The 16,665-nt window shown below is 44.2% G+C and overlaps 1 protein-coding gene across 1 annotated transcript; it reads left to right on the forward strand.

Moving 5' to 3' along the window:
• The first annotated feature begins 152 nt into the window (after positions 1 to 152).
• Positions 153 to 13,664, forward strand: LOC119648009 (cold shock domain-containing protein CG9705). Its single transcript, XM_038049409.1, has 3 exons — positions 153 to 527; positions 597 to 719; positions 12,566 to 13,664. The coding sequence occupies exons 1-3, from the start codon at positions 403 to 405 to the stop codon at positions 12,738 to 12,740; spliced, it is 423 nt and encodes a 140-aa protein (XP_037905337.1). The 5' UTR covers positions 153 to 402; the 3' UTR covers positions 12,741 to 13,664.
• The last annotated feature ends 3,001 nt before the right edge of the window (positions 13,665 to 16,665 follow it).

Genomic DNA, 16,665 nt, shown 5'->3' on the forward strand with positions numbered 1-16,665 from the left:
CAATTTCGTTATCAGAAAACAACTTTATAAATATCCAAGTGTTTGCATAGATCGTGACTAATGAGAATTTGAAGACATTTGCTTTGCCAATTACATTTGATTTGGACGACATCCAAAAAGCCAATATTATTTAGCCGGCGTTTTGAATAGACGCGCCCGCCTTCTCCCCACCAACGTCTGACGTATAATTAGCTGTCAAACGTCTAGAGGAGACTTCAGGGTAGTTCTGCGAGTTTCGATCCGACGGCGTAAAGTGCACATTTATCGAGAGGATTTCCGTTGTCTAAATTACCTCACACGAGACAACAGCCTTGTTCTGAAGCTACTTCCGAGTGCGGTTTGCAGCAGACAACGGTGAGCAAAGGAGTATCGACGAGTCCTTCTCCAAAATCAATCGAAATCATGTCCGGCCAAGGTGACGAATCGCTAGCCCACACCAATAATTCTGCGAACAATTGTCCAAGCCCCAATCCGAATCTGCAGTTGCCGAGTCCAATTATTACGAAACGTACAAGAACTGCATCGACGTGAGTATACCGAGCCTGGTCTTGTGCAAGAAAGCCTGGTTTCAGCGAAATTTCACTGTCTCCCAACAGATCCGCCAGAGCCCTCGAGAACCCAATCGAAACGGGGATCGTGAAGTCCTTCAGCCGAGCCAAAGGACACGGATTCGTCGTACCGCATTCCGGCGGAGAGGACCTCTTCGTTCATATTTCTGAGTAAGTACGCAATCCTGCAGCCCCGGGGCGCCCACTTGTTCGAGTATGAGGTTAGGAGTGGCTTTAAAGCGTCTTTAAATAGAAATAATTAAGATGGGTTCAGACCGTAATGTTCGCTCCTAATTGACACTTGACCCTCTCGATTTGGGCCGTTGCTGATGTTATACAACAGCAAAATATTGAAATTTTGTGATTAATTGAGTTGTCAATATGCGGATGGTAAAAGTGCGAGCGAAGGGGGAGTGAAAGGCGTCGGAGAGGCTGAATGAAATCTTAATGGAATTTCTGCTGCATGTTGTCGATTTTGCAATGGAAAGTGGTATTGGCAGTTGCTTTCAACATCCGAGACGCCGCTTAGAACCTGCTGAAACGGGATGAAGTCGCAGTGTCTATGGTCTCTGAAAATTAGAAATTCAACTCTATGTGGGCCTGGAAATTTTCACAGCGGTTCAGGGAATCACCCAACCTAGAGGTTCTTCCCTCGCATTTAGTGCACTTTGTGTTATGTCTAGACGTTAGTTAGCTTTGTCAACACGTCAGGGATGAGGACAAGGAAAGTAAGCGAAAAACGAGGTATTAATGCTATATTCCGGCATTTCCATTGTGGACGCAATCACGACCACGAGGCAAGATCAATCCCGCTATGATTTCCAGCGGCAATGGGTTAAAAACAGGATTTTTGGTGTCATCGCAGTAGCGAAGAATCCCTCTCACTTTTCCGAGCGAATAAGTGTTGTGGATGTTGGCAATAGTGCACATCGACGCCCACTTCTGTGGATCCCTACTTTGATGCTAATAATTCAGCTCCAGGTTGACTAAAGTAATTTGTTCTCTGAAGTTCTGACAGACCGCGGTATGTTACCGATAATTGCAGTCATAGCTTTCCAATAATAATAATATAATAATCCACCGTAGTCGGTCCCAAGTCAACCTGCAACACACATCGGTTGAAGTCCGGGAGGGGGATAGATATCTAGGATGTGTGGTGCAGGTTGATTTGATCGATAGAACTAAAAGACCAAATCCACACGCAACATATAAAAACTTTATTCATTTTTAAAGAATAACAAGGAAATTAGACTGAAGTATTCATTGTACAACACGGTGGCTCGCGCCAAGCGTTGATGATCAAGTGAGTGGTGTGACGCATCAATGGATGGAAGTTGGCCATGTATCAATGGAGGGAAGTTGGCCATGCATCTCTATAATGCCATGCAGTTGGTAGAGGATCCCTACATTACTCCCCCTGGGTGATGTTGTCTGCTGGTGTTGGATTCAGTGCCTTCCAACTAATTCTGGTGCTGGGATGATGCTTCCCGGATGACGATAGAGGCGTCGGTATTCCATAAACTGGCTCGGTTGGTGACGCTGGTTGAGCTGTCGATTTGCTAAGCTCATCAGGGACTTGAGAATGGAACGAAGGAACACCGGAGTAACTAAACGCTGGCTTGAGCCTCTCTGTAGAGACGTTACAACTCCTTCCGTTAACATCATTCCTGTAGGACACACTAGATATGCGGCGAATCACCCGGTGAAGTCTGGTGTATGGTTGCAAAAGTAACTTCTTTACTAGGCCCACTCTCATGAAAACACGAGAGCACGCTTTGAAACCTTTGTGGACGAAGATGGTACGAGCGTTGCGATGAACCACGGGCGTTGGTCGAATTTCTCGCATTTGTTGACGAAATTGGTCGACAGACAACTTTGGATTGCTGTCAGTGTTATCTTTAACGAACAATTCTCCCAGAAGTCGCAGAGTGGTCCAAAAAAGGAGTTTGGCGCCTAAGTCCCCCTTTTGAACGGATTTCGCAGATCCAAAAGGACAATGGGCAAAATTCCAACCCAATTGGCGTTGTCCTTGTGGCACGTAGTAGCTACCTTTAGGGACCTATGGAAACGTTCGACTCCGGATGTCTCCGCAGCCAGAGCGACTTGATCAGGTCGTCGCCGATCTTCCTCCTACCCAATTGCCTCATTTCGCGCAGCAATTGGCTGGGAGTTCAATCTCCGAACGTTAAACCCGCCAGCAAGTGGTCTAGTTTTGCCGACTCACTTACCGACAGGCGACTTCACCACGTCGGACACCAGAAGAATGGACTCCTCGTCCAGGCCGACCACTGCGTAATTGAAGCGGGTCGCGTTCGCTGTGATCCCGGACATCTCGAACTGTGCTTCCAAATGCACGAACCACAGCTCCGAGTTCCGCCACCAAAACCGAGGAACGCCTCCAAAAAACTTCGACGCTGTCTCTTGCAGCGGATACAATATTTATTGATTCTTTTTGTCGACGGCGACAATTTAAAAATTACAATACACAAGTTATTAAAACACACGGTTCTTAATGAAGGAGTTGCGGTAGGCGCTATCTGATGAAGATGAGGAAGACGATGTCGACGATGGTGATGATGACGAAAGTGTTGGCGGTCGGGGTGTTAGTAATGTCGCGGCTGCTGATGATGTAGAATTCAGCTGCTCTTGTAGCTCCAGATAATTGGCAGCTTCTAAAACTGTAGTTCCTGTGGAGGATTCCCGGCGAGGTGACACCGAACAACACACTCGGAGTCTCGTCGCACTGCTCGGAATAATGGAATTTTCTGGGGAGTCGCTGGTGCACACAACACGGCCGGATTTTATTGCGGCGGAGCTTCCGCGGCTGGACGTTCTCATGCGAGCGGGCGGCGGACGACGGGGCACACAGATGTGGCAAATGTGTGTGGCGAAATCACAAAATAGTTAACAACATGGATCCGGATAGTAACCTCAACACAATCATCACAGACCGTGGCCAGGCGATGACTTCTTTGAGCGAATTTTCACGTTTTCCGCTCAGTTTGATGTTTCAGTAGGCGGATCGCAATTTCGGCGAAGATCAAAAGAAGGGACGTTTCGAAGGATCCTCTCGACGGTGAATCACAGATTCAATTGAACACCAAGCGATCGGTTGAGTCCCAGTTCTGGTTGGTGTGAATGCGGCTGGCAGTCGCGGATGATTCAATTCACTGGGGCGGAGGCTCACCTTTGAGCTCTTTGGGCTACTGCTGATTCTGCTGCGTGACTCTGCTCGCCGATTTCCTCCCGTCCGATGACCTGGAAGTTCCCAGATACGTGATTCGACCGTTTTTTTTGGGTAACCGAGCCCAGCAACGAGGAAGGGACAACGCCAAATTCCGCCGGTGGCAATTAGCTAGCTCGGACCGCGGGCGCAGCTTTTTACTCGCTCCGCTGGTGCGAGTTCCTCGGGGTCACCACTGTTTTGTTCACTAGAACAAACGTAGATGTTTATCTTCTATTGTTTTAATTCGATGATATCCAGTTGCCTGCGAAATATGAGTTTATTTCTACACTAGCACTACAACAGTGAATACAGTGTTTTGTCTCCTTTATTTATTGCCGATTTTGAATAAGATAACTTCTAAGTATCAATTAGTTAACTTAGAAAATTTGTAAAATGTAATAAGAAAAATATGTATTAAATTTAAAATACAAAAAAGCTCACAAAACTACGTGCACATCGCACGACGGCTGGAGCAGGAGAGACCGGTTCTTCTCCATGCGGTCCCTCCGTCTCCAAACCAGCGGAACTTTTTCACCGCTGGGGAGTTCCAAAATGCGTGGAGAGCTTCGGTGCGCCATCTACCCGCTCGTATTCACAACATTCGAAATGAATTTCGAATGCTGCGAATCCTGCTGCGCCACAGTACGGAGAGGTACGTTTGCGTCCTAGGAGTTTCGTAAGCGACGTGAAGAATGCGGATTCAAATTGAGTTCCCTGGTTGGACGTGACGATGTTAGAAGCTTCATAGGGGAAATCTATGTAGCATAGAAGGCGTCGGCCACGGACTCAGCACTTTGATCTGGCAAAGGCACTGCTTCAGGCCAGCGTGAAAATCTGTCCATCGTTGTTAAGCAATAACGATAACCACATGAAGACATCAGTGGTCCGACGATATCGATGTGGACCTGTTGAAACCGTTTATCGGGCGTTCGAAATGGTTGGAACTCTTTCTTCGTGTGCCTGCCAGTCTTGGATATTTGGCAGGGAAGGCACGTTCGAGCGAAACAATGCACGTCTTCCCGCATGCTTGGCCAAACAAATTTTTTATTGGCTCGAAGCGTAGCTTGCGGGAGGGGAAATGAGCACCGTCGGTGCATGTCGAAGATTCGCTTACCTAGTGTCGCTAGAAAATGTCCAAAATGACGAAGGCTACTATAGTTTGCAAGCAATTCGCGGTCGTACTCGCTGCATTTCTGCTCAATGGAAGTAAGTTTGTAAAAAGCGATAGCGGTTTTGGGATGTCCTCTTCGGCGACAGGAATCTGGTGAAATGCTCTATGCAGGTCAATTTTCGAAAACACGACTTTTCTGGCGAAGCTTGTGACGACGTCCTGAATGTGAGGCACCCGGTACTGATCCGACTTAGTCGCGGCATTCAGCCTGCGGTAATCCCCACAGGGACGCCAATAGCCTTGTTCCTTTTTTAGAACTAGGTGTAAAGGGCTAGCCTATAGACTTTTAGAAGGACGGCAAAATCCTTTCTGCAGCAAATATTCAAATTCTGCGTTCGCGGAATAAGGGGACCGGTGGTAAGGATATATTGAACGACGCCATGTTTTGGTTGCTCTCTCAGAATCGATGGATTAGTTACGGCGCGGAATCGCAGACCATCGAGAAAACAACGTTCTGCACGATTCAATTGATCCAGTCGACTGCTGATAAACATGTGACAGGATCCATTACGCGTCTATTTTCCACGTCCACTATAATGCCGAAATGACTTAAGAAATCGGCTCCGATATTGGGTTTCGATACGTCAGCCATGCAAAAATTCCAAGAAAAAGATCGTCGTAGCCTAAGGTATACTGTCAAGCGTGTGTGTCCATACGTTCTGATGGATGAATTGTTGGCAGCGAACAATGTATAAGCAGATGGCTTGGATTTGTTAACGGACTTGGAGCACGGAATGACGAATATGCCAGCTCCTGTATCGATCAGAAAGTGTAACCGGTGGTACGGATCTGCGATGAACAAACCGTCTTTTTTGTCTACGCTGCTGTTGGCCGGGTCCAACAGTGTGGCTACTAGTTTTCCGACTGGGTAGGTTGCCCAAACGCACAAGGTTTCCTGTATTTACGCGCGCTAGCATCAAATTTGCGGTGATAATGGCAATATCCCTCGGCGGCATCGTCTGATTTGCCGCTTCGACTGATGGACCGTGGATGGCGGCGTGAACGGTCGTTGTGGCGGGCACTGGCGGAAGGTTTCGTCGGTGCGGAAGATGGCGGGGAAATCTGCGAAATATGCGCGGTATAGACTGGTATCGCTGTTGCTTGTCTCAGCGGAGCTCTGATTGTGGTCACAAAATCAATCTGTATCTTAAGTAGTCCATGAGATTAAGTCGCAAGACAGGTGCTCACGTTAAACCCTCAAGGATTTAACTGTCTGCGCAACTGAAATCGAGGAGGCAATAACACGAATGAAATCGGGGAAAGTCACAGGATCTGACGACATTGCATCTGAGCTCTGGAAAGCGAAGTGCTGGGACCCAACACTGTGGCTCAGTGAATTCTTTAATTGGGTTATTCAGCAAGAAAGAACACCATCTGACTGACAAGAAAGTACCACTGTTCCAATATGGAAAAAGAAAGGTAGTCCAGCAAAATGTTCCAATTACCGTCCGATCTGGTTACTTTTCTATACCATGAAGGCGCACCACCAAGAACGCATTCTTGACAAGCGTATTCGCGAAATCGTTGAAATAACCGTGAATCAAGACGGATTTGTCAAAAACTGCGGAACTACTGACGCAATACACGCTGCACGGCTACTCATGGAGAAACACCGTGAGAAGCATCCCCCTCTTTACATTGCCTTTCTGGATCTAGAGAAAGCGTTTCACCGTGTGTCACACGAACTCATCTGGTATGCTTTGCGACAAGACTTAATGCCAGAAGAACTCGTGCGCTGGGTTCAATTGCTCTACCACGATCCGAAAAGTAAAGTTCGAAGTATGGCGGGTGTATCAAAACCGCTTCGTGTCTCTGTTGGTGTTCATCAAGGAAGCGCCCTCTCACCACTCCTCTTTGTTCTTGTTATGGACACCGTCACACAGGATATCCAACGTCCAGCGCCCTATGCACTACTTTATGCAAATTATGTTTTCCTACCATCTGATAGCAAAAATGATTTCGAGCAGCTTGGAATGATCGCCTCATGCCACACGGTCTCAGATTAAATCTAAACAAAACTGAATTTTTGTCGACCGATCCCCATGAAATAGGCACAATCACTGTCACTGCGTTATGAAATTGATTCACGCGTTAACGCAACCTGGATGAAGTGGCGTTCCACAACTGGTGTTCTTTGTGATCGACGTATCAACGAAGGTCTCAAATCTAAAATTTGCCGCAATGTCGTCCGTTCTGTCGCCCTCTATGGTTCTGAGTGTTGGCCAACTATAAAAGACAATGAACGGCGGTCTTGCGGTAATGGAAACGAAGATGTTGCGTTGGACTATTGGCGTGACATGTTTTGATGACATCAGAAATGAGGATATCCATGATCGATATGGGGTTGCACCGATCGTGAAAAAATTGCTTCTTCGATGATGTGGTCACGCAATTCGTGTTAACGAGAATTCACTTGCCAAAATTGGTCTGAACATCGAAGACGATGGTAAACGACCAAAAGGCAGGCCGAAACAACGGTGGCTTGATACTCTGGATGGGAATTTAAAAGCCTCGAAATTGCGCTCAGATCAGGCATTCGATAGAGCCAAATGGCGAAACCGATTACGACGAGCCGACCCCGCTTGTGAATGGGACAGAGGCTGAAGAAAAAGAAGAATAAGTCCAATTCGAAGTCCACTAAAAAGCAGACTAGCCCCAATGTTTTATTTCAGAAATAAAATCAAATTCGAATAATATAATGCGGCTGTGCTGCGCAACGCTTAAGTGGTAGCAAAGGGGTAAATGATTGGCACACAATTTTTACTGTGGCCGTCGATCATTTGGTCATTAGCAAAAATTGGTTGGTCAAACACTTGTTTCCGATGCACCGAACATTTTTCACCCCTCGCTCCCATACAGTGTCTCTCACTATTGCGATATATGGGGATATGATATGATATCATTTCATCAAATCAAGTCAAATTCCAATCGTGAAAAACTGCTCGAGAATGATAAAAATCTAAGAGATTCGGCTTCTATATGCGCTGTTCGCAACTGCAGTAACATTCTTGCTAAGTCAGACATATCATCACTGTTTGATCGGAATCTGACCCAGTTTCTTCCAATCTGTAGGTCGGTGCTAAATTAACTTCTAAATAGAAAGATTACACCGATCGCGAATTCCACGTAGGTTGCAGAGAATTTGAGAACAAGCGAATTTCAATCATACATTTTAAAAATGCTGACGTAATGCTGAATCGTTTATTTTTCTTAGATAAAATTTTAGTTAAGATAGATCACAAATGTTGCAGAATGACGACAGAATCAATATAAATACAGTTTGTGCAGAAAAGCGATTATCAATTTTAGATAAAGAAGTCGATTTTTACATCAATCTTATTCTATTTTTTTGATAATAATGACCTTCGCAATATTTGACGTGATATCATGATATACAATCCAATTAATTGTTGTTGAGAATTAGCTATTGATTTTCGCGTATTTTTTCCGAAAGCTCCCGGATAAATAACCCCCATATCTTTTTCAGCTAATGAAATGACAAGTTGTTGATAATTCGGCGGTGATAGGGACCCGGCCTGCCCCTCCTAGAACATTCGTATGTGGACTGTTATCATTAGAAACTAAATGTTATATCCGGAGCATTGAGTCCCATAGTTGATTTTCATTTCAATGTTTTTTGGATACGTCCGAATTCTTTCTGACGGCTCTAAGTCTTATGGGTGACTAAATCTTATGCTCACGAGTCTTATAAGCAAGATTCACTGATCGCAAAGGGCAATTAATTAAAAAAAGCCCGAGATAAAATATTTTCTCCGCGTCGCTTCCGTTGATGAATTGTGAAAAGATCGCGCCAGTGAATCGTCATCTATTAAGCGTAAGATTTAACCTATCTTCTGATTAAATCACTTCAAAGCAAACGTTATATCCACGGTCCAGGGTTTTGGGGTAGTCGCAGCCAGTTGTCTTTATGGAATGTCAATTATTTCTTATAATTTTTTTTTGGTGTGGGCCACTAACCAAAAACTTCATTATCATGAGGGCACTCGGGCAAGTTACTTACCTCCTTTGTTTGTCCCATGGCATTCAGTTCCACAGTTTTCTCATTTAATTTTCTAGAAGTCGATGCCTTATGCTTTTTTAAAATAGGGTAGATGCATGCGTTTACGCACAGAGTATTGAACTGCCGTAATTGTACACCACCGACTACCAGCTAAACGCCTCCCCGTCATCAATGAACTAGTCTGAGACCGTTCATCACATTACTTCAGGCTAGTCCTCCCGCCTTGGGGAACCTTCAAGTCAAGGTATTCCTTTTATTAACGGGAGAGGAGAGAAGGAAGGGATCTCCCCGGCATCATTTAATGTATGTTTCCATTCTTCACAAGCAACGACCTTGAGTCATTCCCCTTGCGCTTGTATATGGTTTCTCGCTCCTCAGCAATAAGGACAGCGGAGATCACTTCTGCGATCACCATCACAGCTGGTTCAGAGACAGTGCCATAGGCAGACGCCACCTGTAAATCTCTTCGTCTCTGTACTTGCACAAGACACTTACGACATACCTCCTTGCCAAGAAAGTCAGTCTATATCTCCGCTCTGTAGAACAGAACAGACTGTACTTTACTTATTAGAAAAGGTCGCTTGCTAGATGTAAGACCCCCCAATTTTTGCCATTAACAGACTTAAGGCCGAAACTTTAGCTGCAGCCATGTTCACTGCTAGTTTGATTTGCCTGAAAATGCTCATCCTTGGGTCGAGCGTCAATTCGAGATACTTAATCATTGGTTTTGACTCACGGTCAGGATTCTCTTTTTAGTCGGATTACTTCGGTATCCGTAAGAGATAGCTCGGTACGTATGCCTATCATATCTTTCCATCTTACGACATTAAAGGCGTTGTTGACAAAGCGTTGTGAAAAGCACAACCCGTCGAGTTTGGCGACTGTGTGCCTCCGCTTGTTGAACCCACGACTTGGGGATAAATCTCCGGCATCACGTGTCTCTTCAGCGACTCTACTCCTAATGAGCTTTTCGAGCGTTACAAAGTTGCCGGTATGCAGATGGCACAGCTCAGGGTTGCCTTTCCCTTTGCTGACCAGCACAAGCCTCGCCACCTTCTAGCGGGAAGAAAAACTGTCCTTCGGATAAGCGTTGAATCCGCCGAGCAGTAGTTCTGGTCGACGTATACTTTTGTCCGGGTGTCATCGGGTTGTGGAGGCACTGCAGTGTGGAGCCGCTTAGCGGAGATTCACCAAAGTAGCGCAGCTCACCATGATTCGAAATTCACCCGTCTGAGTAGCTCCCCTACCTGTTGGTAGCGGGTTGACAGCCACGGGGCCGACGTAGGAACTGGGCTGGTCAGTTTTCCGACAGTCGTCAAAGGAGAGTTTTAGAAAAAGATTTGAAGATCTAGGATCGTGAATTTTTTGAAAGATAGAGATTGTGATGATAAGCTAAAGGGTCCTGGCACCTTCTTGTTTTTCTTAGAGAAGATTCTTTCTTCTAACTCTTTTATTGAGAAAAGTGTGCAATTCTCGGCGCCTTCCACGTTTCTATCGTCAACTCATAAGGGATGTCCAGGGAATAGTGGCCGTAGTGAACAAGGGTCCTGAAAGGCCCCGACTTTTGGGTTACCAATTTACAGCTGAGTCCACATTCAGCTCGTCGACTAAATGCTAGCAACGAGTTTCGCTTCTGTATATCACGCTGCCAAGTGTTCGTTTGGCTGATCTGTATACTCTGTGCTTGTCCTATATGATTTCTGCCGGCCGTTTAGGCGTTGTGTCCAGTGGTGCGGTTTGTGACATTCCGAACGGAGTTTTGCAATCTCCGCCATCTACCTTTCAAGGCTCTGCCCGCTTCCGTTATCAGCCGTTGTCGGGTTCATAACTGAATCTAAGACTGTGTCAGCTATTCTCGCTGCCATTAAAATAATTCATTTTCCTCTCGAATCTGGGTGAGGCATCCCCATTCAAGTGCCCTGGCATTGAAATTTCCAACGGGGATCCACCCTCTGTATCCAAGACAGGGTCCTCCAAAGCATCAAGCTTGCGTTGAAAGTCGGACCTCGTCTCGTTCGGTGTTAGATAACCGTGGAAAAACGTTACCCCTAAACAACTAATTGAGACAAAGCCATCCTCTTGGCCTTGCGCCTGAAGAACTTGCAGCCCCGGACTCAAATGGCAACGATCTCTGATAAGTCGCGGTGCCATGAAGCTGAGTGCCTGTGCTGGTACTGTTCACTGATCAACATTAGATCAGCTTTTATCGCTGTAGCGAACTGCGCCTGCACCTGATGGGCCGTTGCGCACGCGTCCTAGCTCTATCCAATTCATCTCTGTAAACTGGGGACAGTCCCGAGCGCGTAGTATGTGCAACGACATGCCACGATGCCTAGATAGGACGCAACTTTTCTTTTCATTGCAGGTATTCGGATTAGGTAGGTCACCTGGACGGAACTGCGGTTTGCTGCCATCCTGTCAGATTCCCGGCAAATTGCAGATGTGTGCCAACAATCTAAGCACCTGAAGCGTTTAGTTAGGACCGCTTGTCTAGTGGTGGATCTGTGAAGGAGTGAACTTCTCTTGCTTTCGATCGCATTTTGGGGTCCTAGATCTAATCATTCCTGTCTGTCTTTGGCGTGATCATTTTGTCTTCACTAGGTTCAAGAGGAAGAGGAGCAACCTTCCTGCGAATTTCGCTACCCTCACGAGATTATCGATACCAGGGAATACTTTGGTGATTCGTGCCAAAGTTGTCTTCATTCTGTAGTACTATTGCGGCTTGAAAGATGTTATTTAGTTCGTATTTCCACTTATGGCGCTGTTGTAGCTGCCCATCTTTTCTAAAACTCCTTTGGTCGGATTTAGTCGGATTCGGTCGGATTGTGTCATTGATATCCTTAAGAGACCCTCCTACAATGAAGGACCCTGGAGGAGCTAAGGCAGATAAATCGTTTATGTCTGAGGAGAACGGGGTTATTGGGAGTGAGTTCAGTATCAGTTTCAGTTCTGTATCAGTTTTAAAAGAATGGCTTAATACAGTTCTCGAAGTTGATTACTGGCCTCAACAAAATTGGCTGCATTGTCGGAATTCATATTACAGAATGCAGCTATGTACGATTTTTGGAGTTTCTTCTCGCACACTATGTAATGTGTTCAATAGGTTTACACAAAAACGATTCCACTTTGCTGAACGCATGAGAGGGTGTTATTCGGGGCGAAAGTAAATTTCTCATTTGTCTGAAACAACTTGGGTTTCGCTCTAGCGCAGCGAACACATCGTTGGAAGACCGCTCGTGTCGTGGATTTGCCTTTCATCGGCCAATCGTACTATCGCATTACGGATAGCAACGCTTGTGAATTGTGAAAGTTTTCGATGTGGGTACTGACCATTATTTGTGTAGTGACGGGGTCAGAATACAGCATCAATATGGGAAGTTTCCTGTCGTATGCTGCCTCCAGTCTACCTCCAGCGCGTACAACATCGTTCCGGTCCAGAAATAAGCCGTACTTTCTCCGTTTAAGTTGATAAGTTGACTCAATGGTCATTGATAAATTAAATTATTTTTTCCGGATTTTTGCTAGTTAATTTCCTTTCGCTTTTTCAATGGTCGTGTGGTATCCTTTCTCAAAGCCTTTTCTTTGTTTTTCTTTTCCAGCATCGAAGGTGAATACGTCCCAATGCCAGGCGATGAAGTCAAATATCGTTTATGTTCCATTCCACCAAAGTACGAGAAATACCAGGCCATACACGTACAAATTATAAATTTAACGCCAGAAAAGCATACAAAATGGGAGGAGCCATGTACTGATGAGGGTCATGGACAACATTAAATGAAGCTGAAATGCTTGTAATTCGAATATGCACAGGAGACAGAATGGAAAGTTGTTGTGCTACAGTTAAGTTAAAACAACACAAAAACAAACAAACATTTTAAATAATTAATCTAAACGAAGTTTGCCTTCGTACCGATAATCAGGTAAACAGTCTGGTTCTGTTTTGAATGCAGACTTTGTAGTTTGTCTTATGAAATTTTCCGTCATTCATTCAGTATGGAGTTTTTTACATTTTACATGTTACATGAACACAGTTTAAAGGTCAATAACGTACAAAACCAGAAGAAATTGCACATTCATGCAGCGCTTAAACATTCTAATGCCGAAAAAAACCGCACAGTTCAGCTAATTCACGGCACCCAAAACGTACAATTGAACTTTGATAGTTTCTATCCTCAATCATCCAAATTACATTGTTATCGCAGAATTCAACATCCTTTCCGACCTGTTATTGTGTTGTAGTATTGTTTTACAGTGAAACTTGTTTTTTCGCTTCATTCCTCACGTTATCCTGTTTGGTTTGGTTCTTAGTATTCTTCATATGTATATTTTCTCTTCCCGGTTTTGTTATAACCTAAAGTTTGTAATTTAACAAGTGAATCAAGTTTACTAGATGAGACGTAGTTTCGACCGCACTTTAGTCCAGTGCGAAAGTGAAAATTCTTAATGAGCTGTTTTTTAAATATTGCTAGTTTTAATTACGAGTAGATTTAGTTATCTCTTACATGCAATGTACTTGAGCTTTGATGCTACATAATGCTGGTGTTAAGGTGTGTTTCGCATAGAATAACTTTCAGTTATTGTAACCGCCCGGCCATAGCCAGAAAACAAGAAAAAAAAAACGAATAAGTTACAGAACAAGTCTTCTCTTAAATATTGTAACAAGTATTAAGTAAGTGCTAAAATATATTATTGAAAATATGCTTGTGTTTTAATCCCCCCAATAGCGTGCTTGTAATGAGTTAGCTCTTTGAAATGGTACTATGAACTCTGGTCTTAGGAAACAAAAGTTTTAATGCGTTTTATCTGAATCAAAACTACCTGCTTCAGATTTTGAGTTTTTATAGATTTTGCATGAATATTTATTTCTCCAGTAAAAAGCCATCTTTCTCTCAAAACTACGAGGAACATGTATTCGCTAGATGTGACCTCGCAATTTGCTCTAAATTCTGCCTATTTAAACCCTTGATTCAGTGGCGTTTTATATTTAATTCTTTTTAACCGACTATTTTAACTTATGTCTTCTGTAAGACACTAAAGAGTCGTGAAATTCCCGGTATGCAAACTGCGATTTGTACTCAGTGAATTTGCCGATCTACGGCAATAATAATAAAGGATCCGTTTTTATTCGCATGCTATTATTGTATTTAATGGCGGCTGCTCGGTGTCTAATTTCTCTCTGTCCTACTATAAGTTTCATTACCTCGTGGTTACGTCCCCCTTCGGGGTACTCTGGTTTTTGACAATACTAAACAAAAACCTTGGTAAGCGTAAGGGAAACATACCCTCAAACGTATTAATTAGAAAGTGGAATTGCGCAATATTTCCCCGGTATCCCACCATGACCCACAAGTAAGGACTAAAGGAGGGGAAGTGGAAGCTTCTCAGAAATTGGTGGGAGAGAGGGCTGAAGTTTTTAGTTTAGTTTAGTTTAGTTTACTGGGGGAAGCCGCAGCTCCGAGCACTCAGGCCATTGTTAGGCCTATTGTACTATCCCCGTAAATCGCCTATTCAATGACTTCCCGCTTACGGCAGAGAGTGTGCAGATTCTTCATTGAAGAAAACCTTACCAAGGTGTCTCCGTCTGAGATCCGAGGAGGCCGGGCAGCTGTATAAAAAGTGCAGGGCCGTCTCTTCTTCCTCTTCACATTGGCTGCACATAGCCGAAACCACCAGCCCAATCTTTTCCATATGGCAGTTTAAGGAGCAGTGTCCCGTTAAAAGCCCTGCTAGGGTTTTCATGTTCCACTTCTTAGTGGACAACAAAACCGCAAGAGTTCAAATTTCTACACTCGGCTGCGTGAATCCTTGCAATTTCACCCTTCAGAGTAGACTTGACGGTGGATGGCCGGATTCCAAAAGCTGGCTCTGGCCCCACCATTGTGGATGCATACCCTCGGCTAGCCAGTCTGTCAGCACCACATCAGGAATGTTTCATTCAGTCAGCCAAGTTTCAACAGCAAGACGAATCTGGAAACCATATGATCGGCTGGCATCAGAGCTACCGGATGTTTGTAAAAGAATTTCCAAATAGACGCATGACCGTGTGATGCGCTCCAATGGTATCGAGTCTATACGCTTTCCGCTGGTTGCTTTCCGTTTCATCTCGAAGTGAATGGGGGATAGATTTAGATCCAGTAATACTTAGGCAACCAAGCCTCTGAATCTACGTTAGCAGCTTCCTGCTGTTAGCAAAGTTCAGCACGATGCATGCATACATTAAAATAGGTTTTATTATGGATACATCCCTTGTATCCGTTTTGGTGAAAGTCCCCAGGTCTTACCTATCGCATTCCTACAGCACCAGAGCAATCTGCAGGATTTCTGATATTGTTCCTGGATATGGTGCTTCCACGTTAATTTGGAGTCGTAATGTACTCCTAAATACTTGACTGTTTGTGCCAGCTGGATTTCCGCCCCTGATAAGGTAGGTAGCGTATGGTTGCCCCACCTGACGTTCCTAGTGATCGTAACTAGTCCAGTCTTCCAACTATGGATCTGTGAATTTCATGCAGAGTTGCATTCAAGCGGTCACATACTGTGTCCGCAAACTTGCCGGCTAGGTCGTCCGCAAATGCTTCCGCGTTTTTGGTAGAGTTGCCATTGCATTCGACAGAAATATCTGCTACTGCTTTGAGAAGGTCATTAATATACCGGAAACATATATATATAAACCTTAACCTAACTATCACATACCAATCAGGCATTTGAAAAGAGTCGTTGCAGATTTCATTGCCCTTCTAGGGAATAAATCTAACGTTCTTATAACTGCAAACTTCAGTGGTATACAGTGGGGACTATTAATCCCATAAAAACCCATAAAAGTTATATTCATAGAGGAACTGGTCTGTGACATCAATTTCAGCTTTCTGAATTTTTGAGCGTCCATTAAAAGATTTCGCTCCTTCCAAAAAGAGGACACCAGTAGAGAAAATTGGGGCAATCGAAACAAGAAATAACATAATCATGTACCTTTTGTGCAGTTGTCGTTTACAAATTCAGACTTCATCGCCGTCCTACAAAAGCGCAATCAGAATAACTTTATCTACCAAAACATGCACTGGTTCAACCCATGTGAAGGAAGTCGTCCTGGACGGCTTTAAGTAAATTTTGATATGGCTTAAGTAGTAATTAAAGCAATGCTCATCCCTAGAAAGGAAAAGTATGTAAATGATCTAAGAAGTTTTCATCTAATTAGCTTCATTAATATTCTTAAATATTAAACGGGGTGGTGAAAACTAGACTGGCAGCATTTATGATACACTCCAAACAACCGTATGTGCAGGCAAGGGCCAGAATCCAAGAACAATCAAACAATCAAAGAACAAAACCCGATCGGCACAAGGAAATCCTAATGCTAAAAATGGGCTGCTGAAGGTGTACAAACTATTTCAACTAATTTTCAATGCAGCAGTTGTTGAAAACAAAGCTGACTGTGCATTTTTTTTATAATCACGAAAATTTCAACCTCAGTTTTAGAGCAGAAAACATTTTGGTACGGACTGCAGAACTCTGTGCCATTGCGTAAGCTACCAAGAGGAAAAGCTGGAGAAAATTACTATCACCACAGACTCTGCATATTTGTAAAACCTCTTTCTGGTCCTCTTTTACCCATTATGTTTCATTGCATGTGAAGTGCAAAAAATGATATATGAAACAAACTTTGAAAGCGTGAAAGTGGTACCCAGATGTCCAGCGTATA

The sequence above is a fragment of the Hermetia illucens genome, chromosome 2 (assembly GCF_905115235.1).
Source record: "Hermetia illucens chromosome 2, iHerIll2.2.curated.20191125, whole genome shotgun sequence".
NCBI classification, from domain to species: Eukaryota; Metazoa; Arthropoda; class Insecta; order Diptera; family Stratiomyidae; genus Hermetia; species Hermetia illucens.

Coding starts and splice junctions, on each gene's coding strand:
- LOC119648009 (XM_038049409.1), top strand. CDS start 403: ATGTCCGGCCAAGGTGACGAATCGCTAGCCCACACCAATAATTCTGCG. Junction 528..596: donor CGTACAAGAACTGCATCGAC/GTGAGTATACCG, acceptor GTCTCCCAACAG/ATCCGCCAGAGCCCTCGAGA. Junction 720..12,565: donor CTCTTCGTTCATATTTCTGA/GTAAGTACGCAA, acceptor TTTCTTTTCCAG/CATCGAAGGTGAATACGTCC.